General features: G+C 42.4%; 2 protein-coding genes across 5 annotated transcripts in view; one reads left to right on the top strand and one right to left on the bottom strand.

The window, feature by feature from the left end:
• The window catches only part of flot2a (flotillin 2a), a 21,105-nt gene extending 6,937 nt beyond the window's left edge, over positions 1-14,168 (bottom strand). The window contains exons 1-3 of one of the 2 annotated variants that reach the window (XM_036524083.1): positions 13,239-14,168; positions 4,785-4,866; positions 1,292-1,382 (exon numbers count right to left, since the gene is read on the bottom strand). In XM_036524083.1, coding sequence (XP_036379976.1) covers positions 1,292-1,382; positions 4,785-4,866; positions 13,239-13,287 — 222 coding nt within the window. In that variant the 5' untranslated portion in view covers positions 13,288-14,168. Of the gene's footprint in view, positions 1-647; positions 739-1,291; positions 1,383-4,784; positions 4,867-13,238 lie in introns of both variants that reach the window. The other variant, XM_036524081.1, reaches the window with a different exon arrangement.
• Positions 11,930-25,475, top strand: si:ch211-283g2.1 (sodium- and chloride-dependent GABA transporter ine). 3 transcript variants are annotated; one of them, XM_036524078.1, is made up of 16 exons: positions 11,930-11,981; positions 12,077-12,193; positions 16,179-16,227; positions 16,579-16,778; positions 17,762-17,896; positions 18,343-18,547; positions 19,224-19,356; positions 19,656-19,790; positions 20,069-20,172; positions 20,540-20,664; positions 21,851-21,963; positions 22,799-22,939; positions 23,233-23,332; positions 23,469-23,569; positions 23,691-23,858; positions 24,121-25,475. In XM_036524078.1, exons 4-16 carry the CDS (start codon positions 16,652-16,654, stop codon positions 24,268-24,270), a joined length of 1,737 nt encoding a protein of 578 aa, XP_036379971.1. In that variant the 5' UTR covers positions 11,930-11,981; positions 12,077-12,193; positions 16,179-16,227; positions 16,579-16,651; the 3' UTR covers positions 24,271-25,475. The 3 variants fall into 3 exon arrangements, with proteins under 3 accessions (XP_036379971.1, XP_036379972.1, XP_036379973.1); XM_036524079.1 differs by having other exon boundaries at positions 16,097-16,227; XM_036524080.1 differs by lacking the exons at positions 11,930-11,981; positions 12,077-12,193 and having other exon boundaries at positions 15,831-16,227.

Below are 25,475 nucleotides of genomic sequence, written 5' to 3'. Positions count from 1 at the left end.
CATTTCAGCCTCTCCAGTTCCCTCCCCCCTCCTGCAAGTGTGAACTTTAAGCATGAACACGAAGCTAAACAATCCAAATGAAAATAATTGTGTAAACAGCCGTGAAGGTCAATGACTCTTGGCGCAAACATGCTGCTGCATCCTGTTCAGTAACACACAAAAATACTGTGTCCTTCTCTTATTCTGAAAAGACTGAATCTTAACATACTTAAAATCATACATTGATTAAGTCGTTAACATTTATTAGAATGCTCCAACTGTCGTTAGTCTCATCTAATAATGTACTTCCAGCTCACAGGTGCCTCTTTACCTCCTTTTTGGGTTTGGGGCACATGCAACTGTATTAAATTATTTAAAATAATTACAGTCACCACCACGTGGTGACAATGACAAAGGTAATAATACTAGTGATTCAGGGCAACTTGATCATTATCCAGCTATGCAATTTCCTGAAGCAACTCAGGTAATGAACTTTGCTCAAGTCTGCCAGAGGACAGATTTGAGCATGTTTCTGGAAGAATGATTGACCTTTAGTGTGGTGTGTGGAGCACACAGTGGCTCTGCTATGTGTTGGACTTCCCTGGAGGTCATTGGGAGACTGGGCCCGACTGAGCTGAAAAAGGCATTCCCAGAAGGTGAGGATTTACCTGTGCCACCCCAGTGACAGTAATAGCTACACCCTCCGCTGTCTCTACATCCTCACACTTGGGCTGCAGGGTCATTATCTCAAGGGTAATCCTGTGGAGAACGTAAAGAATTGGCATGTTCGAGGTAAAGGGAAACCAAAGTGGGGGGGGGGGGGGAGCAAACAAAATGGAATTAAGAATATGAAGAAACAACCAAAAAAAAAAAAAAAAAAAAAAAAAAAAAAAAAAAAAACTTCACCCCAAACTCTGAAGAACCCAGTGTATTGGCAACGAGGGAGAGGCAATGGAATGCTCACATCAAACTCAGTCAGAACCGGGCTTTGTCGGACCAATCAGCATCCAGAGCACCAACACAGACACAATTTCAGTCACGTGGAGTGATTTTTTTTTTTGATTGGGGGGTCCATATAGTTTTACTGCCCATGGGTTCTGGGTTCTCTGAGCAGACATTACAGGGCCTGTTGCCAAAGCACCCGGGTGGCGCCAACAAGGTGAGAGCGGTGTTGAGAAGCCCAGAGAGGTTAGTTAGATCATCCCCTTGCTGCAGAAGGGAGTCAGGAAGAAGGGAAACAGAGGCAGAACGTTAGACAGGTGTTTGTTCGTTGCGTTTTGTCCCCCGGGCTCATCTTAGCGCGATTCATTACCTGAGCGACCCCTGTAACATCCAAGGGGACACCCTCCGAGGTTTCGATATTCTCGCAGCGACAGAGGATGGTCATAATCTCCAGAGACAGTCTACGCAGCAGAGGGTTGGAATAGGAGAGGCAGGACAGCAAATATACAAAAGCGGTTATCAGAGACATTGGGGTGGGCGCCCGTTGTCATTAAAAAGGAACCAGAAATGCGACCCCTTCATTAAAAATGCCTGCTTGACTGAAGGATTTCTCTCACATTGACCGATCAGTTCTTTAATGCTCTAAAGCCTTTTTTCCAAGTCGCCAAGACTCTCCAGACAATTGATTGTTCAGCTAAAGACCAGTCTCGAGTCTGAGCTGCATTGACCAGCATGAAGCAAACAAGCCAATGCGTTCAGCCATTTGGGGCAGGGTCCTGCTGGCTTTGCCCAATACCAAGAGGGGATAAAATTGCAGAGATTACACAGGAATGTTTCTAAAGAGCAAGACCCCATAATCTCTATTCTCTACAGCCCCGCATTCTAGATTACTCTAGAGCTGCTTAAAGCCATGCCGCGGATGGCAAAAAGCTCTCAGTGGGAGAACGAAAATAGCGGCATGCAATATAAATTGTGTCCTTAGGCCCATAACAATGTCACACTAATGGAATTAAGACACTTGGATTGATGAGTGCATCGTGACTGCAGCTCCACAATCTCCTAAATACAAGAAGGAAAAAAAAAAAAAAAAAGACATAGAAGGGCTACATTTTCTTGCCCAGGTCTCAATTCAACACTATTGCAACCACTTAGGAAATACTTCTAAAATGCCAGAAGGTCAGCACTGTACATCTTAAAATGTGTCCATAATGAACGAATCTCCCCCCAAACATTTATGGCCATGTGGCTGGTTTGTTCAGATGTATACATTTGTGTTTATCCGGTTTTTAGATGACTTACAAGGTCATTTATTAAGCAGCTCGAGAAATCCTCATTCAAGCATCTGTCCCATTGTTTGTTCCTTTTTACTGGAAACTGACCCCCAAAGCAACTTAGCCGCCAAAAACGTGGGTACCTATTTATTAGAAAATGTTATTTGTATATTTAAATAAGAAAAAAGAAACAGTATTCTATAATGTGCTCTGAAATAAAACCCCACTCTACTTCCTGTCACAATGTGGTCCCTGTAACAGAGCATCATCACCATTCAACTGGGTTCTGCCTCCCCTAGCTTAAGGCTTCGGTGTGTTAAACCACAGGCAACCATACATTTTAAAACCATTTAAAACTGGCGGACTGGCCTCTATAGGACATTAATCAGCTATTTGAACCAGTTCCTTAAATTCTAAATTTTCTCGATGCCACAGTTTTGACACAGGCAAAAAAACATGGGGCTTATAAATGCATATTTGTGTAAAGGGTAATAAATGGTAAAGGCAGAGCACATTAGGGTGTGTCTGCACCTCCATTTCAATTCTAGGTGTTTTGTACTCAACAGGCAGACTAATCCTCCAGCTCCCCTTTCCAGAGAATTAGATCAGATACTCTGCTGGTCTGCAATACGATTACCAAGCTCAGTGTCGGGTCTAGGGACTATTATTACTCCCACAGCACCCTGGGTAATCCGCTCACTGCAATATTTGGTGGCCAAGTCCTCTTGTTAGGTGGTTAGTTACAAGCGTACGCATGGATGGCTCAAATAGTCTTTGTATCGAATCAAAAATCTGTTTTATTCATTTAACACAGCAACTAAATAATCACCAATATTAACACACTAATACATTAAAATGTGTGCTGCAGACACTCACAATATATGCATTTGTACATCAACAAAAGTGATTGGATTGTTTTCCAAATTATGTATACATTCCAAGATCTATGCAGCTAATTTATGCCACAATTAAATGCCTCAGAGAGCAAAAGCAGTTAAAACTGGAATATGTGGCATGAAGCACGGTTTACATCCCTGTTCAGAGAGTCTGTGTGCAATACTTTCAATACATTACATCTGCCAAAAATGAAAATGATATATGTCAACCAAACAAGTGCTAACTAAAGAAAAACAAAAAGCTAAAAAGTTCTGAACATTTGATGAGCTCTTACCACACTACTTTGAAAAAGCTAAATGTGTAAGAAGAGCAACTTTTGAAGCATGCAGGACATATTTGAGCCATCCATCTAGCAAAACCTTTTAGCTAGGTACTAACAGCGGCTACAGGAGGCTATTTAAGCTGCAGAAGACGGCCTCCTCTGGTCTGCATGATGTTAAGATCCAAACCCAGCAAAGTGACAGACAGGGGTGAGTTCCATACCAGGCAAGCAAGGAGGGTTAGCATGGCAGAGACCAAAAACAAAAACAAACCAAAAGAAAAAAACAAAAGCAAAAGGCAATATAAATCAAAGCACATGGTCTAGTACCATACATAATATAGCATGTTTTACCTTTAAAAATCAGTGAAACTTAGTGTAACTTACATGGACATCAGTGATATGAAGAAAACACAACACATCATCATCAGAACAGAGTAAAGTGCAATGTCTACATTATGTATCTAGCCTTAAAACATGGATAATTTCTATGTGCTATAGCCATGGCTCACCGCTCTCTGTTGGGATAGCATTAAACTGAATCTCCATTAAGAGTGTCTTTCCAGTATGTTACCAGTGCTGCCAAATCTCCAGAAGCCAATAGCAATTGTAGTGATATGCTGTGGGCAGGCATTCAGTTGGGTGTTTCAGATCTATAATCAGTGTCTGTTGCAATCATTCATTCGTTCTTTTGCTTACAAAGGCACCAAGGGTGCAATTTTCAGACAATAAAATGCAGTTAAAGAGTTTGGTTTGAGGAACCAAACATTTCTTTATGAACGGTCATAAGCTTTGAAACAAATCAGTCTCATGAGGCCACTGGCGTAGTGTGCGCTGTGTCCATCTAACTAAACAATTACTTTGCGGTTCACTTTTGAAACCTATAAACTTATACAATTCAGCTTTAAACACAAGCTCCGGTTAAAAATACATGTTAGATGACAACTAAATTAGAAGTTTCCCCAGGTGCCTTGTATGTGCCGTCTGTCATTTTCCAAATCTTTTAAGTGGTGTGCCTGAACGACTCATTATATAATAACAAACCTTTATTCTCTGAGATAGAGTTCGCCTATCCCGGTTACTACAGTCCTGCCCAGCTGTAGAAATAAGGCCTTTTTAAATACTGACTTGTCAGCAAGGTATATTCTTCTAAACGTCTTTATGTTGAAATGATTCTGTCATAAGGAAAAAATGTGCGATCCTACATTCACATGAATGGGATGACAGCTTTCATTCAGTTGTACTGAGACTGCACATGATGTGTGGGAGCAGCCAGCAAACATGGCTCTTCAGCAGATGCTAATTAAGGGTGTGCAGGAGTGACCTGCAGGCACAGGCAATGTGAATGTGACTTGAAGGTGTGTGTGTGTGTGGGGGGGGGGGGGGGTAGGTGGAGGGGTGGCCCGCAGCAGCATCGCCGGAGGTGGAGGCCTTACTTTTGAATGTCTGAGATTAGCCACCACGCCCACGCCCAGCCTCCCACCATATACGTCTTCTGGTCTGAACCGCAGCAGCCACCTAGAGGAGGACAGAGGACACTGCAGTTAGAGCAGAGGGCTAAGCTGTGAGCACACTGGATGCGGGAGAGCTACCACGCAGCGGTGCGCATCATCGCTGGCTGAAATTTATGCCACGCGCTTCCCACGCCCAGTTTCAGAATCAATCATTCATTTAGTATCTATATACAACTTGTAATGCTGGTAGCAAAGTGCTCGCTCGTGTGGCACTGACAGGCAGGGTACAGAGGCCTTCGGTCAACATGCCCTGTCCGGACAACTGGTATTCAGACTGTGCCCTCCAATCCCTGCCCATTAAAATATTATGTCACGCCTGACAGCACTTCGGTAACAACAACAGTGTGTACTCTCCCGCCTAAATGCGTTATCCACAGCGACTTTCATTCTGATAACCATCAGTATCTCAACAGTGACACTCTAGATAACATGAGAAGACCACAGCCTGAGAACCCAGCAGCCCAAAATCACTTACAGGCACCAACTGCCTGCAAGCTCTAACTGAGCCCTTTCACATCTGCCCTTTGAAATCTAGCCAACTGCCTTCTGCTCTGCCACTTTATTGCAAAACGGCACCTGAGAAATCACTTTGGCTTCACACTGGTAAACTGCTAACCATTTCCTGCTTGAGCGATAGCCACATTTATGTTACGAAGTACGGTTCCCATCATGAAAATGACACACAGAATCGCACAGTGCAATTCCTACAAGCACTCAAAGGGAGACTGATCATTTTTGTCCAAAAAATGGAATCACTAAAACCTAAAATCAAGAAACTGCAGATACTGTCCTGCATTGTGCATGCTCTTCTCCATGTGGCCAGACCAGTAAAAGACTGGGGGTGATGTCACATTACACCCACGTGCATTCGTAACTGAATATGAGGAACTGTGAGCTTCTTCAATACCGTTTACGTGCAGATATCCTTGTATCTGTTTCAAGCCATTACTGAATAGCAAAATATTAGCAAAAACTCTTTTCTATGACACGGTTTTGTACAAACTGTCATTTCAAAGTAGAACACAGAGGCTGCGTTAAGAAAATGAGGTAAGTGCAACTGCTCCTTGTGCAACCATGCATTCTCTTCCGATGGAATTCACAGTAGTGCCAGTTTCGACATTACGAGAACAAATTAACCAGCACAGGAATGCTGTGGGCATGCATGGAAGGGCTATGAAATAGATGATGTATCACACCGTTGAAACAGAGCCAAACTTCAAACACTGGAACGAAACTCTGAAGGCAAAGACGCTGAAGAGTCTCTAGAATAGTGTACACGGGGGTCTCTTTTTTTCCTTGCTTCCCCCCCCTTATTTTTAAAAGCTCAACTACTGAAATCATTTTTGCACGTTTTTCCCCCCCACACTGAGATAGCATATATTCTGACCAAAAGACAAGAGTACATGGCATGTGAATGAATCTGTCCCATGTATTTCACTTCCTCCAAAATCAAAATTTGCTTTACTTATTCTGTAATTCATACTATAAGTAGCAAATGCAATTAGCGGATATCTCAAATAACACACCTCCATTTACAGTGATGGCGTCCTGCTAGATCTGGCACAAAACAGGAGAAGCTGCAGTGAGTAACGGGGACCTGGCCCTTCAATGGGCTTCACAGGCTATAGTTTCAAGCACTTCAGTTCAGCCTACCGCTTACTGCATTTATTTGCTTTGCAGACAGCCATACCCAGAGAGACATGCATACCTTACTTTTTCCATCATACCCATTGACATAATTGGATATTTGCTAAAGAAACTGAAGGCAATTCTTGATTAAGGGCACAGCTGCTCCCAGCCAAGATTCTTCCCTGCAAACATTCCGGTGGTTTCAAGTCTGCTTCCCTGACTGCTGTGTCACACCACTGCACCATCATGTGAAGTTATGATGTCATTGGCTTGAGCCCATTGGCTCAAGAAAGAAAGTCATCCCTGCGGATGAAGCTTCAGCCACATCCTGCAAGCGCCAGCCAGTATACACCAGCTGGAATGCTGTGAGTGCAACTGATCAAGCCTTCCGCAGGCCCCGGCCTCCAGCTCCAGTGTATTCAGCCTTTACTGCTGCCCGTGGGCCTCTGACAGGACATTTAGAGGACGATGCTGGAAGTGGGAGGGGACAGCCATGCAGACCTAAGTAGCCACTCCTCTCTTCAGCTCCTCTCAGGCTGGTCTGAGGTGCCTGAGAAACACATGGAGTGTGCTTCAGAAGTATGGGATGGGAGGAATGGGGAAATTGTTGTACACCTACTTACATTATACAGGTAAGCACTTCAAGACATTTTGTTGTACCAACACTCAAATTAAACATCCACATTTTGAAAGGTTGTTTAACAGTACAGAAGCAGAAGCCATGTAACATTAATCATATGTTAAGGCATGAAACCACTATCCCCCTATGTGTAGTTTTGAAGATACTCCCACCGCAAAAAAGATTTGGCTATGTGCCACATGAGGCAACATATGTTTTTTAATGGTTTACCAAAAGACAGTAACTGACAACAAAATTTATGCTAAAGCAATACTCAACATTCAACAGCTTCAGACTACCCAAAACTAGGCCACCAGCACTGACTGTATGGCTGAGCTGTTCATGCGGTTCACCACGGGTTTCTGATTCAAAGTTGAACTTTCCCAGAGTCTGGGGGAGGTTCAGGTCTTGCTCACTAAAGCCACAGTAAGAGCTTGGCAGAGCGCAGAAGACACATGCCACTACAGGCCTACAACTTTCACTGCCTGTAAATCATAAACCATGACATAACATGGTGTTTTTCCACCTTCTTAAAATGTTTAGTGGAATCTTAAAGTAAAGCCAAACAGAGCCATCTGAAAGTACTTCCCACAACTCAAAGAGGAAACAAAGAACTTCCCATAAGTCCGAGGGGAAAAAAGGGAAAACGGCCAACTCTAGCTAGGCTCACACATAAGGACATCTAGCAGGCATGGAAACAGGCTCTGCTGTGTGAGGAATCCGTGGTCTTCAACAAAGACTGCCTGGAAACAGGGTCTGATATCCACGGTACAATCAGCAATTCTTACCCAAGAGTCTGAGGCACTCTGGTCCCAGGATGCTTTGCAACCAATTAAAATGGACACCACAACAACTATTCTTCCTTCAGTTCTCCTTCTCATATCCCACTGGCAACGGGTCAAGCTCTTCATTCATATGTAGTTCAGGTCTGTAGCTGGTTTCTTTGAATGTGGAGTTGGCCCTATTTACCTTAGTCTATGCTGTAGTGCAAATACAGACACAGAATACAACGGCTGCATTTCACCTGACGACCGTCCTGCAGTGCATTCGAGAGCCAGCAATCAAAACTAACGAGAAAACACATAACCGGCAGATAACTCTAAGGTGTCGCTAGCAATTTAGCTATTGAAAGACTGCACACCCTGATCTCCCTGTAACATTTTTTCTCATGAAAGATTCCTTCGTCAGCAAAACAAATGTGTACCAGCCACTGCCATCAACAACAACCCTAACTATCCGTCTATCACAGGTAACCATGCAATCGCAAAGTGTGCCACTCTTTCAAGGACACGTACAAATAATGGATAGTGGCTGCACTTTTCTCCCCTGTTTGTCTAGCTGGCAAGCACACAGTTTACACAAGGAAAGCTGGACAACTCTGCTGAACTCTCCTGCTAAGGGGTTTATGCATATCTCTCCTACTCAGGTTCATTTAACACAATGTACTGACAGTAAGTACTGTGGTGGACAACAAAATAAGCTTCATCATCCATTCCAGCAAGACTCAGTTAGACCCATCAGCAGAGAGGATATTCTGTCTTTTCTCAAATTTTTCCCATTGAAATCCTCTCTACTACAACGATCTTATCATAGCCACAGAGATCCCTTACCCTCCAGGGTGAGCAAGGTCTTAGAACAAGTGAGGAATTTAAGGGAAGGACAGCTTTGAATATGAAGTCAGTTATGAATGTACTGTCACTGGCTACAGCAATCAATGGTTAGCTAGACCATTTGAAATTTCTCCTGATACACAATCACCTTCATTAGCCCATTCAAGGTATCATGTAACTCAATGGAAATTGAAATTAAAAAACACACACACACACACACACACACACACACACACCTACATGCCCACACGCCTAAACTTGAATGAAAATCAGGTAGCTGAAATACTTCTTACCGACACATAACACTGTTGATGGTACCCACCAAATGCCTCCCCACATACTGTTTCCACTCTCGGACTGGGCTGTTCCTCTCTCCCCCATGACTTCCCGTATGTACCCCAAACATTGCTGTCTGGACATCAACAGCTGCATTCTCAGCCACCAGGACACTTGCTCTTATTGACAGAGCCACGACGGAATGAATCCAGCTCTACTGTGCTGATAATCCAAAGTAGACAGCGCTTGCATGACCACTTACAAAGCAACTCCGCAACATAAGCTATTTTTAACTGTGCTGAAACTACGCCGAGAGTAGGGGAGGGCCATGCTCGATATACCACGGCCAACTAAGGGCTCAAAGGGGTCCTTAGGCTAAGCTAGAGCATTAGACTTGTGAGTGGAATTGACTTGATGCAGCTCATTCAGAGCACTTCATTTCATGTGGCACTGAATCCAAATGTTGGTACTAAGTATGCTGTCCATCTTTCAAAAGGCGATTTTTGACATTATGGGGAGCTCTTATTTTTAGGTGCGCCTACGACCAACTGTTGCTGCCCCAGAGGTAAGCTGCTCAAACATAACTGATTTGTTCCCCTTTTCCAGCGGAGAACAGGAAACAGGCAAGCAAGAACTGGAACAGAACAGCACAGCATGATTGCATTAGGTGAAACCAGAGCTGCAGCACATGATGTCACACTAAACGCTACCGTCTGACTTCGTCTGCAGTCCAAGGCTGAGGTCTACCCAAAATAGTCTGTATGACTTCTATCTACCTGCGACCATCGACATGCTCTGTTCGCCCTCTCCTTTTGCCTTCTGTGTTTCTAACATAGACACTGGTGGAAGCAATAGAGTTGCAAAACGTTTCAGTTCTACCCACAGCTCACTTGAATGTAGGCTAATATCAGAACATTTCAAATGCAATAACTGGCTGACGCAATGGAATTACAGCAACTAGAATATATACACAGCATCCCAGAAGAGGTCTTGCACAACATACAAGCAAGGCTGCAGATGAAAATAATTTGGCTAAAAACTATCCTTTGACTAACCCATAAGAATGGGAAACCATCACAGACTTAAAATGGCTGAATCAGTGATTCTCCACCATGTGATCCAATTAGCACATCCAATTACCATGTGATCAATTAGTGCAGATCATTTACGATTCGGCAAAGGGGAAAGATGTCAATCTGACCACAGGAGGCAAAACTAACTTTTGTAATATGCAACGTATTGTAGTTGGGTAACAGCTGCAAAATCAGTCATTCCCTGTGATAGCACAGGCCATTCATTTTGTACGGCTGCGGAGCAAGAACTGTGGGTGCGGGCAGCCCGCACCACACATTCTGCTCCCCGAAAAGCCCACACTGACTAAAGGGCCGATGACCACAGAGCTGAGGCCCATAAACCCCAGTCACAAGAGCAAAAACAGGTGGTCACAGCTGTTCCGCTGGATTCAGAATACTACAGGAACGCTGCGGTCTTTTCCAGTAGATTCCACAGGGATATTAACTAACCAGAGTAGAAACAAAGATGGCTGAAATCAACATGTAATTCTGCAGAGAGGTTCCTCTAATCCTCCAGCTCTGTCAATCATGGGAATCATGGCTGAGAGCTAGACACAAAGAGAGCTGCCCCGAGTTGGATGAATCCAACACTGGAATTCTAGGCATGTGAATGTAACTGGTACATGCATAAAGCACAAGACAAAGCAGACAGGGCCTCAAAGGAGCAGCACAGCTTGTATCCCCAGGATGAACGGGGGGTCATGGTAATTAAACCATCCGGCCAAAGTACCTTTTCCACAACAACGCTCAGCCACACGCACGCACTAGGCTGTTGAAACACACCGACTGCATTTCTGTTCCCCCGTAACCCAGCATCTGCACAGCAAACAACCGTTCTTCATTAAGATGCAATTGCCAGCGCTACCTGGAACACTGTTGCACTGCACTGCTGTGCACCACAAACCATGAATAAACCACTATTCTCCATTTCCACATCCTGTTATCATTACTTGTTGTTTTCATCAATCAAGTCTCGCCATTTATGCATGTTATCTTATTTGGCAAAAGGATCCAGGCTCTTATGTTATGTCACTGTGTTCACAGGAAGCTCCTTTAAAAAGAAAAAAAAAAGCTTTCAAAGCATATCCATTTACATTGTGTATAAAAGGAGGCTGAAGCTGGGCGATGGCTATATAAACCATCTCTCCAATCCCACCATCTGGTCCATAATTGTAAAATTCAAGGCCAATTGCCCATTTGCTTCCTTGCCAAGAAATGGATGCAGGAAAATATTGCTGTCACGTGGTGAAAGAAAAATAGTTTGAGAGACAGGCTCAAACCCAAAGTGAAATGGTGAACATCTTCATGTCAGGATTCATGATGATATAAGGTTTAGAAAAACACTATTTCATGCTGACTGTGTGAATCTGGTGTTTGTGGCAGAGACGCAAGGAAGAGGTCTCTTCTGAAGGCCCAACACAATAAATGGTGGAACAAACTTGCCAGACCGTATCTCAGTAACAGCTGGGACCTTGTCTTATGGTCAGGTGAAAGTCTGAGTTTTAAACACAAGCTCACCAGCTTAGTGTTAGGCATTAAAAAGCTGAGAAGCATGCTAAGAAAACAGTCATTCCCCAAGTGAAAGAAAGGGGTGGAATTGTTTTACTCTGTGGCTTACATGTTCTGTTCCTGGTGTTAGTACTATAGTCAAGGGGATGAAAATTCCAGCATCGACCAGGATGATCTGGTCAAATATCTTGCACCTGCAGCTGAGAATCTCACATTCAGTTTAACATGGACATTTCATTCAAGGCAATGATCCAAAGCCTGCCTCCAGTATTACAAATAAACAGTCACATGAACACAATATCGATGTCCTTGAACACAGAACATTTGCTTTGAATTCAAGAAGGCTGTGACGTGTGAATAAACAGCAAACCTGAGAAATTCTACTCGGAGGGATCTTCTTTCGGTAGATTGCATATAATCTTTTGTATAGCTAATGTGCAGAGAATCTGCCTGGTTCGCGTCAGCTCCTGCATTAATATTTCCCTTTATATTTTTCAGCATGATGAGCTCATACAAACGCAGAAACTCTAGTAAATCTAATTTAAGGGGAGCCCAGCAGTGCGTCATGCGCATTACGTTTTAAACGACGAAGTGATCCCTCCAAACCCTTCGACGGTATGTGTGCCTCTATGCAATTTGTTCGAATTGTCTTGTCAATATATAATATGGAAGACTATAAAGATTTACAAATACATGTTGCTGTACAACTCATCGTGACGTTGACGATGCGCGCACAAACCCACCGATTTTACTATTCGTTAGCAGAACATGTTAGCAGATTGCTAGTTAGCAACATTTCAGCCCTTCGCATATTGATGGTGTTCATAACCTGTTAAAAGCGATATACAATGCGTGAATTTGCCTCGAAAACGCGTCCCTTGCAGTTAAAGCTCAGGTCGAGTCAGACGTGGAATTTCGCCATCCAGTGTGAGCTGAAGAATACGTCATCGGGTCACGTGCGCCACTTCCCCCCATACTCGCTGCCTTAACGATAAACCTCAAGCTCTTAACGTAATTTTCCCCTCACAGAACCGTGACCGAAACGGTAATCTTAAATGCCACCAGTTTAGTCCGGTTTGTGTGCAACTATGTTGAAGATGGCCATCTTACTGAATTTATGACTGGTCAACTCGTCAGCATCGAGCAAGATAACGTTCGTTAACGTTAACTGCCGTATACGATTGCCATACCATTGCTTCACACAGAGGACAGACACATGGGAATACGCAAACCATCCTGTTCAAATCTGGAGACTATCTATCAAGAGAATATGCACACCTGGCAAGACTAAGCACTGATCTAGCTCACTGGCTTTCACTGATCCAAAATAAAATGCGGAAAGTTCGGAATTGTGAAATCGTAGCAATAGGTAACACTACGGCTCATTTCATTTCTCGTCGAATGTCGCTTTTTGAGTTAGAGTCGCAACTGCTAAACCCCTGTATAGAAATACCAATGCTGGAATACTTCAAATTCCAACTGAATTTGTTAAGCCAACAAATCTAACAGAGCTAGCATGCACAGCAATACACGCCCACGAATCCATGCGTTCCGCGTTTTACTTTGGACCATTCCCAGAGCGCCATCTTCTCTTATCAACAGCCCAAAACAATATAGCGTTACCTACGCTAAGAAAGAAATCTCTGTAACGTTTAGCTACCTGAGACCACGAGGGCTTCATTTGGTCCAACGGTATGGCAGTTACCCATTTTACGCTATTTTTGGCGCAGTTAACACGCAGTTGGCCAGCGGTTTCTTCTTCGTAACGGCTGGCGACAGCTTTGCTCCGACTATAATTGTCCCCTTTGCTACAAACACTCCTGGCTCCGTAGCTTCTTTGCCTCCGCCCTTAACAACCCCGCGTGACGTAACTTTCCACAACACAGCTGCGTAACGCCCCAAAGACTCGTAAAGAAGGCTGTTCACTCCCTTCTCATTCCCATCCTCAGCTTCATGGAGGGGGCGTGTTTGTAACGTTTGAACACACGCAATTTTCCCCAGCAGATGCCATCTTGAACTGCAGCGGCGTTTCTACACGTAATTAGGCTTGTTTTGTACAAAATAATTCCTTGCTCGATGTTATCAGAAAGACAAGACGGGGGTTTGCTAACTGTAATAACCCAGTTCCCGTTCTGAAACCTGGAAAAGCGCACAAGTTGTATATCTCGTTGCCATGTACAAAATCTATGCTAAACTACTCCGCTGTATGATGTGATTGGATTTCCCGGCAATGAAAATGGGGCAGAGATGGGCGCTGTCCAGCTGGTGAATGGAGAAGGGAGTCTCTGTTCATGTCAGCTGTGTGACATTCGAGGCAGTGGAGTCGGTAGCAATGACACATTTCACAGAATTTAAGACTTACATCCGGCACGAGTCAGACAGATGCCTAATAGACAAAAATAAGATCGGACAAAAGCTCGATTCTTTGCAACCTAAAGAACATATAACTGCAATTTCCCCAGAGGTAGCATAGTAGTCCACAAATGTAGTTCCCAGTCTGCTTCAGTGTTTCTCATTCTGCTTCTGGGAATCTACTGTGTATGGTGGCTTGGTTTCCAGTTCATCTTTCACCTCGCTAATTAAGTTTCATTGAGCGGCTCCTTGAGTATTAATTTGCATTTGATGTTTCTTAAAATATTTTTTGCTTACAGGCATGGATTGCCTAACGTATTTGTTAAAGGGAAGAATATTGTTTATGTACGTTAGTCACTCATATGAATAGAAATTAATATAAAATTAATGAAGCAGACTGGTATTATGCTTGACAAAATAGTTTTCCCGTGGAAGTAAGAACCAAAATTAATGAAGTGAACTGAAACAGCTGCATTGAATGTGTTCGAAACAAAATCTGTTCAACAAATATATGTCTTTACATGAGCACAAAACTCAATTTTTCTTTCACAAAGAAATTAAATGCAGATTAAAGCAGGAGTATTGAATACAGTTCCGCGTCAGTTCAATAAAACAGTAGCTCAGACTGAATAAAAACCAACATAATAGGTGGGTCTCCAAACGAGGTCTGAGAAACGGCGTTCGATCTTGCAGAAGAAAACGCTGTTTTTCTTTCGAGTCGAACGCTGAAAATATTTAATGGTTTAGAACGTCTGATTACTACACATGCAAAGACGTGCAGTATTATAAGAAATCAAGACTATTAAGTTGTCGGTTTTCGTGTGCCATCTAGTGGCTATATACCTGTACTGCTTTTTTTTTAAATTACTGCACTATGCGTACCTTGTGTGTGGCAGTAGGCGTTTGATGCTAGTGGCACTTGTTTGCCATCTTATGCCATAGTTGCAATCAAATTAGCTTTTAGGGTGATACTGTCGTGTCAACACAACTGGTTTAAGCCTTCAAATGATATTTGATTTCCCCTCTGCATCATGTGGATTAAGAAAGGAAGCCGATTGATGTATTGATGTATTGATGTATTTGTGTAATAAATCGTAAATTGTGAAGGGCCAAACTTTGAGTGTCATTCATACCAAAACGGCTTTTCACTTTGTAACCACTGCAGATTTGACCGATTTTCTGTGCTGACATAGTCTGCCTCTGAGGATTTTCATGATGTTGTCAGGGCCTAATTCGAAGTTAACTCGCTGAATGGTTTTCTAATCACTCTTAAAACCACCAGATAATGCCTACCACGTTGTCACTGCGAGGAACCTCCATCGACAAACATCAATACGTTTGACACAGGAGCCGTATGGAAAATGAGTAGCCATGAATGATTAGTTAATTGACTAATTAACTATAAGCCTCAAATTCATTCTTACAATACAGTGCTCTTAATGTTGAGTTGAAGGTTGATATTCTAGGTTATATACTGCAATTCGTAATACTATCTGTCAATAGGCTAGGCTAACATATTTAATAGAATTAGAAGCTCAATTCTCACAGGTCTCAGTATCTCATGCCATTTGATATGGATATGGATATAGAATACTAATCAATTTAAACTACAGTTTTTCATTGTCTGCTTCAACAGGTGTCTTACGGACCGGCAATTCACCTTCAATGTTTTTGTTGAAATACATAACCAACATTGGCAGGTGTATTTATACTAGGCCTAGCTGCAAAACGTTAAGCAGCTGTGAGGCCTCAAAAATACACTAGCTTGTAGAATGTAGCCATCTTTATAATTGTATTGTTTAGTGCTGATTTTCATTAGCCTTTTGATGTTCTGTCAGCTAAGAGCAAACCATACATTACTACATATATTTTACAAACATAGCTTGATATTATAGACACATTGAAAGTAAACTGATAAGCTGAACAACAGCAGAAGTATTCTTGTGAAACTAACTTTCCACTGTTAATAAACAGTCTGCAGTCCTATTTTCTGTTCCAACATCTTTTTTTTTCCATGTCTCATCAGCTCTGAAAATGGAAGAACATTTCTACACCTTAAATTAATTGTCAGCATCCTTGATTAAATTTACATGGTCAAAAAGAGGAAGAGCCAAAATTCTTATAAGAAATATGCAGCTGTAAACTGTCGTAAAATGTCTTATCTAGCCCATGAGTACCTTGGTCAAGGGCACAACAGCGTTAATCCAGCCAAGATTTGATTGGAGGATCTTTCTGTCTTGTCTTCAAGTATCCCTGCTTCTACACTGCTAGACATTGGAAGAATATCCCTGGAACAGGTATGCATAGTTAATGCTGTTCAATAGCTGATTTAAACAAAGACGGAAATAGTCTGAAAGAAAAAGTTTATTTGTGTTGTTCAGATGGGTATTTCTACTATTACTGTCTGCTGCAGCACTAAACAGCGAAGTTGCCTTGGGGTTGCATGGCATTCCCAAGGACAATTTATCACTGTTCTGCCTGGTTTTTGAATCTTAAAGGAACAGTAGATTTGAACTTCGACCAACTGTTATATGTAAGAGTCTAAAGGATAACTGTTTTATTTTTTCTGTAAATTTAGGCAGCCCTCCTAATCTCAGCTAATCATTATTGACAATAGAAAAGATTAACAGCTTGTACTTTACTTATAGTCCACCAAGAAGCTACCTCTGTTGTGTGCTCCGGGCTGGGCACAGAACTGGGGCAATTTAGGGGACCTTGAGAATGGACGGAGAAGTTAGCAGGCCGACATGGAGCAGGCAGATAGAGTTTACTTTGGCTGGGATTGGCTGTGCCGTCGGCCTGGGAAATATCTGGAGATTCCCCTATCTGTGCTACAGGAGCGGAGGAGGTAAAGCACTCCTTGTGATTTCGACTTGTTTTTTCCTTTGAATGCTCTTGCATGTACTTCAGTAGAATTTCATACTGGCCTTTAAAAATGTATCTCTAAGAGTGGTTTCGTAGCTAGTTATACTCATCAATTTCGCTAAACATACAAATACAGTAGCAGGAAAAGGGTAGTAAAATAATAAATATAGAATTTCTAATATTTTGAATAAGGTAATAAGGTTATATACTTTGTCTCAGTTTAAACTACTGTTGTGTGTTCACATTAGTTCCTGTTTACCTGCTTTAAATGTGCACTTAAAGCACATGAAAACATACTTTATGATAAAATTAAGCTGTGAAAAATTTAAGATACCTGTTTTATAAAAATATGTGGTATTTTTCTTCCACATGATAGACAAAGACATGTTAAAATAGGACCCATGGCCTGCTGAGCAATATCCAACAACATACCACAACAACAAAGTATTTATTTTATTGATTAAAGAAGAGATAGTTTGGAAGAATTCGCTTTCATGAAAGAGGCAAACTTATTAGCAAGACTTAAACATTGTAGCACTCTGCATCTCTCTGTTTAGAGTGCCTTTTAGTAAATAAGTCATCAGTCATAGTCCAAGTTTTATGATGATTCTATTCTGAGAAATGTTTCTGTTGGGAAATTACCAATTTCCCCTTGACACTATTTGTATTTTGTAACAAATCCTACAGAAACTTGGCCTGTTCATCCAATGGGATATTTTGTACAGAGCCACAAGAGAGATTGAAAAATATAGCTGAGTCATTTGGAGAAAATCCATGCTTTCAAATTATGAAAAGCATGCAAAAGCTGACACAGAGCAGGTGTAAAAAAGAGGCGAGGGGATGCGGTCAAGATAGGATATAGAACTAGGACACCGTAATTACAGTTACATCACCACACATGAATTTTAAACTCGCTGTGCGCAGTGATCATTATTGTTACCTCTGCACTGCTTGTATCCCACAAAGGTGCTTTCCTGGTTCCCTACCTCCTCATGTTGGTAGTCCTGGGAATTCCTCTACTCTACATGGAGCTAACATTGGGACAATATCTGAGAAGAGGGCCTGTACTGGCCCTTGCCAAAGTTTGCCCACTACTTAAAGGTAGTTGACCATTTTAACCTCACCTTTGGAAACTGCATGTTGGCTCCCCTACCTCCTCATGACTTAAATATTTCATTTTCTTGTGTATTACTTTAGGGTATTCTTGCACTTGTTGTTGACGTTTACGGTCACACTTTTGTATTCAAGCTGACACTAGTTATTACAGCAATGTGTTACGGATAGATGAATGGCCAGATGTGGTTTGTTGTATTGTCGTTCAAATGACTTTATTAGATGCATTTTGGTTCCCCTGCTTTGTAAGTTGCTCTGGACAATAGCATCTGGTAAGGGGCGAAATGTAAAAGTAAATGATACAGAGCCAGTTTAAAGTTGGAGTCCTGAAATGTATGTGCTCTTAACCAAATGATTCAGGACACAGAAAGTAGTCTGAGATTTCCGCAAGTCCGTCAATGGTTTCATCATGATTCATTGTGATTTGTCCTCAGGGGTTGGCCTGGCGACAGTGGCCATTTCCTTCATAATGTGCACATACTATAACGTCATCATCACATGGAGCTTGTACTACCTCTTCAGCTCCTTCCAGAGCCCTTTACCCTGGGAGAATTGCAACAACACCTGGAGCCAACCAAACTGCACCGATCACACAACCAACAGCTCCTTCTCCACCACCGCCAGCCAGCAGTTCTTCAAGTATGTGCTGTAACCATAACACTGTCCCACAGCAGGGCTTGAGGTGGGGATTGGGTTGTGATTGGCTGAAGTCACATATTCTCCACGTAAAATGGTGATGCGTTTTGCCAGTCAAGTGCAAGCTGAGTTTACACGAGTGGTCCTGAATGTTGGTGGTGGGGTGCTGGTTATGTTGTAGCCTGTGTGTGTCATTTTTAACAACATCAAACTAAGCAGTTACATCAGGCAAATCCTCATGGTTATGGAAGTGACCCTACTCTTATGACTTTAGTTATCAGATAATAGTATCCGGGAATAATGTGGCTTTATCTGTCTGTCCTTCACAGCAACTTTGTCCTGAGCAAAGTCCGCACCAAAAAAACTAATATGTAATAAGCAGTATTATTTATCAGATGTTATTGATTATAATAATAAAACTACGTAATGATAGTAAGGTAATCAGATGCTTATCAGATGTCAGATAGGCTTCTAAATAGATTGGCACCTTGCTGAATTCAGACTCGCAGTGTCACCCGGATAACTTACCTGCTGTGTGCAACAGGGAGCATGAATTCACAACACTGCGGTCACGTCATGCTGTTGTGTAAATGTTGAAGCTATGAAATCCACATTGGTAAATGGAGTGCTGGCGTGATTTTTGGATCTGGTAAGAGGGACACTCAATGGTGCTTTGCAGTTACAAGGTGCTGGAGCGGACCGGGGGAGTGGAGGAGACAGGGACTATGCGCTGGGAGCTCTTCCTGCTGCTCTTGGTGGCCTGGATCCTCAACTACCTCTGCATCTTCAAGGGGGTCAAGTCCACGGGGAAGGTAAGGGCTGTGGCCCAAAGCCACTCAGAAAGCAACACAGTCCGTCAATGCCCGTTGTCACAGTCATCCATGGGACAGGATGACAGTCAGGAGACAGGTTAGCCATTCCATGAAGCTTCATTTTTTCATGTATTGCAAATAACCTGTAGCCTGTGCACCAGAACACAATGAGAAAGACCACAAAAAAAGCCGCCCATTAGAACTGTCCTCCCTAGACAAGAGGAGCTCCTTGCTGTTGTTTTGACACCAGGCTGTAGACCTTATGTGCACATATATGTTTTTCTTTTTTTTTTCCACAGGTGGTTTATTTCACTGCCCTCTTCCCTTACATCATCTTAGTGACGCTGCTGATTAACAATGTGCGGCTGCCGGGGGCCCTCACAGGGATCGAGTTCTTCATCATCCCAGAATGGGAGAAACTCAAGTCATTGGAAGTAGGTGCATCTGACGGCGGCAGCAAAGTGTGGAGGCAGGGTTCAATGAGGGGAGACCTGCAACCAGAAGGGTGTGGGTTCCAATCTCACATTTGAACTTGTGATGGGGCACTGCCGTTGCTGGCTTGAAGAGGTTGCTTGACCTGAACTGAATATGCCTAGCTGAATGTATGTGTAAGCTATTTAAGTTACAGTCGAAAAGATAAAGTGGGGGGAGGGAAGCCCTCTTTGGCTGTCTGATGTGGGAGATTCAGTACCTTCCTGCCTCTGCCTTCCAGGTGTGGGTGAACGCTGCAGCTCAGATCTTCAATTCCATTGGCATCGGCTTCGGCTCCCTTATGGCTATGTCCAGCTACAATGCCTTCAACAACAGTGTCCTCAAGTGAGGCTTTACATTATTGCCTTCGCAAATCAGAATTGACCATCAGAGATTGCTATCTACAGAGATGGCTACGATGATTCAGTTTGCATCGTAAGCAAGAAATGGTATAGTTTACCATGAGCTATGAATACAGGAGAATGAAAGGATGCTGTATTAATGCATTATATAATGATACCTATGAATCTGTAGAATTTCAATTTCCAATCTTCCCCCTTTGCTGCTCTGTGCTACTGTAGGTTATGATGTGCATTTAAAACCATAATTTGGTGATAAATTTGGTGATGTCATCGTTGTTAATCTGTGATTGGTCTCGTTGATCCAGAGTTTGTACCTTACTAATTCATTACCTGATTCTGCTCTTACTCAGAGATACCCTCACCATCGCCATTGTCAACTCCCTCACCAGCATCTTAGCTGGATTTGTGATCTTCTCAGCTTTCGGCTATATGTCACACCTGCAAAACATACCAGTCAGCAACATTGCCGTGGATGGTGAGCTCATAACTCGATTTTGTAACTTGATTCGTTTACAAAAACCTGAAATTCTAGTTTGGGTTATACAGAAACATTTCCGACATGGACATTTGTTGATTGCTAAGGTGGATTACAAAGGTCACTTCGAGAATCTTAGGACATGAGGACAAATTCAAAGGTTACTCTAACTGACACTGAAAGGAGTACTATCTTGTTTCCTTCCATATCAGAACTTTGAGGCACAGGATGCATTACTGAAACACACCAGCAGATTTATGATTGTTTGTCGCTGATGTGTCATTAACTAGAAGCCTTGCTACAGCTTACATCATGGAAAACACAGAGAAATAATTTTCAAGAACATAACTAAGTAACTATAATATTTAATATAAATGTGCTCTGAGAGCTTGCCTGGCAGCGGGGGTGGTTTTGATGTTCTGTGCACCTTGATAAAACCATCCCCGTATAACTAAACAGTGCAACCATGGGCTTTGATTTTTCCGTCAAGTAAGGGAAAAGAAGATAATACGGATTCTCATCCAATCAGAATGGCCAGCGTTTATCAAGGTGCTCAAAACTCAGCTCATTTTGTTTGTTTTCCCATTTCAGACTGTCTGTCATCTGTCATGCATAAACCATATAACATATAACATAAAATTTATATCATATAAAAGATGTATCACTTAAATTTTAAAATATCACATGGACTCAACTACAGAAAATATAAAAATACAAGATTGCAAAAAATGTTGCCTCAAGTATAAGTTAAATGTTATAATAGCCTTGCTCTATTTGTTGTGGGAAATGAGGAAAGAGTCTCTTTGTTGAAAGAAGACTCTTTATTTTTCTCCAAGGCATTGCATCTCAAGTGAAGTTATGTGCATTTTCTACACAGTATATGTGTAGGATCAATTTGCTCAGTTTAGATAACAACAGTAAAATGATATTTATTGACACTGTATCAGAAAATTAATTACACAAATATTCTGTCCTAGTGAAGGACACCTATTGTACTCAGGTATGACGTATTTGCAATTTCCAACTTTTGAACAAAACAACTGTTCATTGTATTTTTTTTAATAGAGAACATCATGCTGATCATGAGAACAACTTCTGCAGTCTTTTAGCTAACTGCACTCTGATTACATGGACAGTTCTGTGTCCACATTAAATTATAATGTATGCCTTTTCCATATGTGTTCAGGTCCTGGCCTTGTGTTTGTGGTTTACCCACAAGCCTTTGTCACAATGCCGGTGGCTCCCCTCTGGGCGGTCCTTTTCTTCTTCATGCTCCTCTGTTTGGGTCTGGACAGTCAGGTAACTTTCAACTCTCAACAAGCCGTACAAAGTCATATTGAAACAGACAGTGTATGTTCATATGGAGATAAGAGGGTGTTTCTTTGATGTCCTCACCTCACAATGCTCACTGTAGATGGTTAAACCCCAAGCTAACCCTCTGATGCATATGCTACACAGTAACCACAATACAGAGTATTGCAAGCTAATCTTTGACAGTCAGGTGTTGCAGCCATGCAGTAAGCTAAAGCCACTGCTTGAACCTCTGTTTGTGCACAAGTATTACAGAGCTACAGGCCATCTTGACTAGTTGACTGTCAGAGCCATAACTGTGAATAAACACTAGAAAGACTTAACACATGGGGGCTTCTGAGTGGCTCAGCCATCTAGTGCTTATTTCAAGTGCAGGCTGAGCCCTACACTCCTGGCAGAGCTGTGTCATCAGCTGACGGTGACCGGGAGCCCACAGTGGTAGAACATTTGCTTCATTCTGGCAGGGGTAGGGGTGGGTATATTGACAGGGTTCCCTTGCCGTTCTGCTACCGTGGCATATGACAGCTTATGAGGCACCTGCAAAGGATAGAAGGCAAAGAGACAAGCCTACTGTACAACTGCTGGTCCAAATTAGGTGAAAGCATGATGAAAATACTAAAATAGTCTTGACACAAATGATTCCTTAATCTTAACCTTAAGATACTACCAAACCACTTTGGACGCAGAACACAGGAAAAAGGAACACACTCCCCATGGACCGTAGAGGCAGACAAGCCTTCTCATATGAGACAGAGTCAGGTAGACAATCGATTACTGTGTGAAGAGGGAAACACCACAGCGGTGTGTGTATGTGCTCCTGCAGTTTGCCATGGTGGAGGTGATGGTGACCAGCCTCCTGGATAGCTTTGGTGCCACCATTCTGAAGTATCTGAAGCACACAGAGTTCCTTGTCCTTGTGGTCTGCGGCACAGCTTTCCTCCTGGGAATCCCTCATGTGATGCAGGTAGATAAGAGACCCTTAAAGTACACCAAGAGCACTGAAACATCCAATCATTAACTCACTGACGGAAATCGGTGGAACATTTACTGAAGACACATTGCAAGGTATTTTAAAGCGACCCCCTGGAAAATTGTTTAGCTGTGCGCACCGCATGCGCGCTCATTTATATAAGTCATACTCTCTTGGCTGGTAATGATTACAGCGGGTATACATGTTTTCTCCTTGTAAATATGAGTATGCGCTGGAATGTATGTGTAAATTCTGGACTGTAGAGTGACCCAGTTGTTTGTGTCCAGGTGGGGATTTACGTGTTCCAGCTAATGGACCATTACACCGCCATCGTGTCCATCATGTTCCTTGCCTTTTTCGAGGTGGTCGCTGTTTGTTGGATATATGGTGAGCGTACAGTGCAAACTCGCAGAATTGAAAAAGAGAACAGTAGAGTTTTTCAATGACCTGTGACCTCAGCCAGTTCGGCCAGGTGCTTGTCTTTTAATTTCCTGTAACTTCATTTATTTTTGTTCCCTCGTAGGGGTAAAGCGACTCTCTCAAAATGTCGAGGAGATGACTGGAAAGAAGCCGAGCATTTTTTTCATCGTGTGCTTGACAGTGATCTCGCCACTGTTAGTTTTGGTGAGGGCCTGTTCCAGCTCTACTAGGAGCATGCTCAGTTTTCGCGCAGTGAAATGGCTGTGTGATTTGGCCACTCTCTGAACGCAGAGTGTTAACCGTAAGCCTTGTGTTTTGTCCGCAGATAATCCTGGTGTTTTCAGTCATTCAGTTTAAACCAGCCCGCTATGAGAGTTATGTCTACCCACCGTGGGCTCAGGGGATTGGCTGGATCATCGCCTTGGCGTCCATCATCTGGATCCCTGTAGGGGCTGTTCACACACTGTGGGTCCTGCCTGGCTCCTTCAAACAGGTAAAGCCTATTGGAAATCCAAATCCTCAAATCTCAGAAAGGATCTTGCATGGCTTTTAGGTGTCCTTGATTAAATTGTTTAGTTGCTCACTGTTTAATGCAGATTAATGCAGTCTTTATATTGGTAAAACATGCTTGCAGAAAGATTAAAGCAGACAGGAAACCTGACTTACACAGTATCAGTGTAGCACTGCAGTATGGAAATTGCTATGGCTTTCCGCTCGTCATTATAACTGTTTGTTGCTTTTCTTTCACTTTGCAGAGACTACAAAAGTCAATCACTCCATTTGCGCTTGATAAAGATGCAAAAAGACCTTATTATTTGGAGAAACAAAGAGGGATATGCTCAAATGTATCAGTTTTGTCCATTGACCCCCTGCCAGTGAAAGCTCCAGTTCAGACCAATTTATGAACTCAGCACACCCTAACCCTGAAACCCTGTCAATATGTGCCATGGATTCATCTCTTTGCCAAAAGCTGCCTGGAGCCCTGTGTCCTCTTTGCAATGAATGACAATATGGCAGATGCATAAATCTGAGTGGTGAATCACTCACTTACAGGGAGTTTACCATTGACTGTTTTTTCCTCACCTAAAAAAAAATAAACTAACAAGTACTGGAAAGGCGTCGGTCATCAACCCCATGAATAAAAGGACAGTAAACTGGAGCCTTTATGTTTGGACAAGGAAAAATTACTTAAAATGTCAACAAAGAAGAGGTACCTTTGCATAAAATCATAGCAGGTTGTTGAAACAGCACAGAAGAAATCCTGTGTTGTAACAAATGCATATTTAGAGTGTAACAGGCTCTGTATCAAGCCTGGTCTTCAACATTCATGGGTCTATGTCATGGCAGCCACTTTCTCATGCAAGTCAGATTTGACAAGGTCGTCCGCTGAGTGACTCATTTTTACCACCAGCCTAATTTTTATGCATATGTGAAACGATACACTACAGAACAAGCAAAGCTGTATTTTAGGCAATTATCCTTCTGAGGTACCACAGGGTTTATACTTTGGGTTTCAGTCAGTCAGTATGTTTCAGTCAGCAGCTGAGGTTAGTGGTTAGAAAGGTACTCAAACCATTTAGTGCAATGTGTGTTAATCACAGACTGATTGAAAGGTATTGATAAATCAGACAGATCTGTAGGCAGTGAGGACAGGGGTTCCTATCACTCAAGATAGAGGCCACCTCTATGCTCTGATCCATTATGTGTTAACCAAACCAACCCCCTCCCCTCATCTTGTAAAACAGATTAAATGGATGCTAGATCAATATTTGGAGTCACAGCCTTGTACATAACCAGTATGCAAACTCCAGTAGCCTCACTCTCTGGTGAAACCTTAAGGCAGCACTTCCTGGATGTATCAGTTGTGTCCAATGTAAAACAATACACTTTTGCAGGTTTTCCTTTTAATCTGCATATTGTCTGCCAAGTTTTTGCTTGTTCTGTATAGGTATTACAGTTAGCAAAAATCTGGTACCAGTCATTTATACTATGTAAGCATGACTAGCAAAATAAACTGTCAGCACTGCACTAAGGTAAAAAGTCAAAATCAAAGTCCATAGCATGACTTTTCAGAAAGGATCAATAAATTGAGCGTATTACACCTGGAAAA

The sequence above is a fragment of the Megalops cyprinoides genome, chromosome 3 (assembly GCF_013368585.1).
Source record: "Megalops cyprinoides isolate fMegCyp1 chromosome 3, fMegCyp1.pri, whole genome shotgun sequence".
NCBI lineage: Eukaryota > Metazoa > Chordata > Actinopteri > Elopiformes > Megalopidae > Megalops > Megalops cyprinoides.
This window is presented reverse-complemented; position numbering and strand designations above follow the sequence as displayed.

What these genes read in the sequence shown, in the direction of transcription:
- si:ch211-283g2.1 (XM_036524078.1), top strand. Translation starts at nt 16,652, where the DNA reads ATGGACGGAGAAGTTAGCAGGCCGACATGGAGCAGGCAGATAGAGTTT. An exon ending in GGGTCAAGTCCACGGGGAAG is followed by an intron (nt 19,357 to 19,655) that starts GTAAGGGCTGTG and finishes TTTTTTCCACAG; the next exon opens with GTGGTTTATTTCACTGCCCT. An exon ending in GAATCCCTCATGTGATGCAG is followed by an intron (nt 22,940 to 23,232) that starts GTAGATAAGAGA and finishes GTTTGTGTCCAG; the next exon opens with GTGGGGATTTACGTGTTCCA.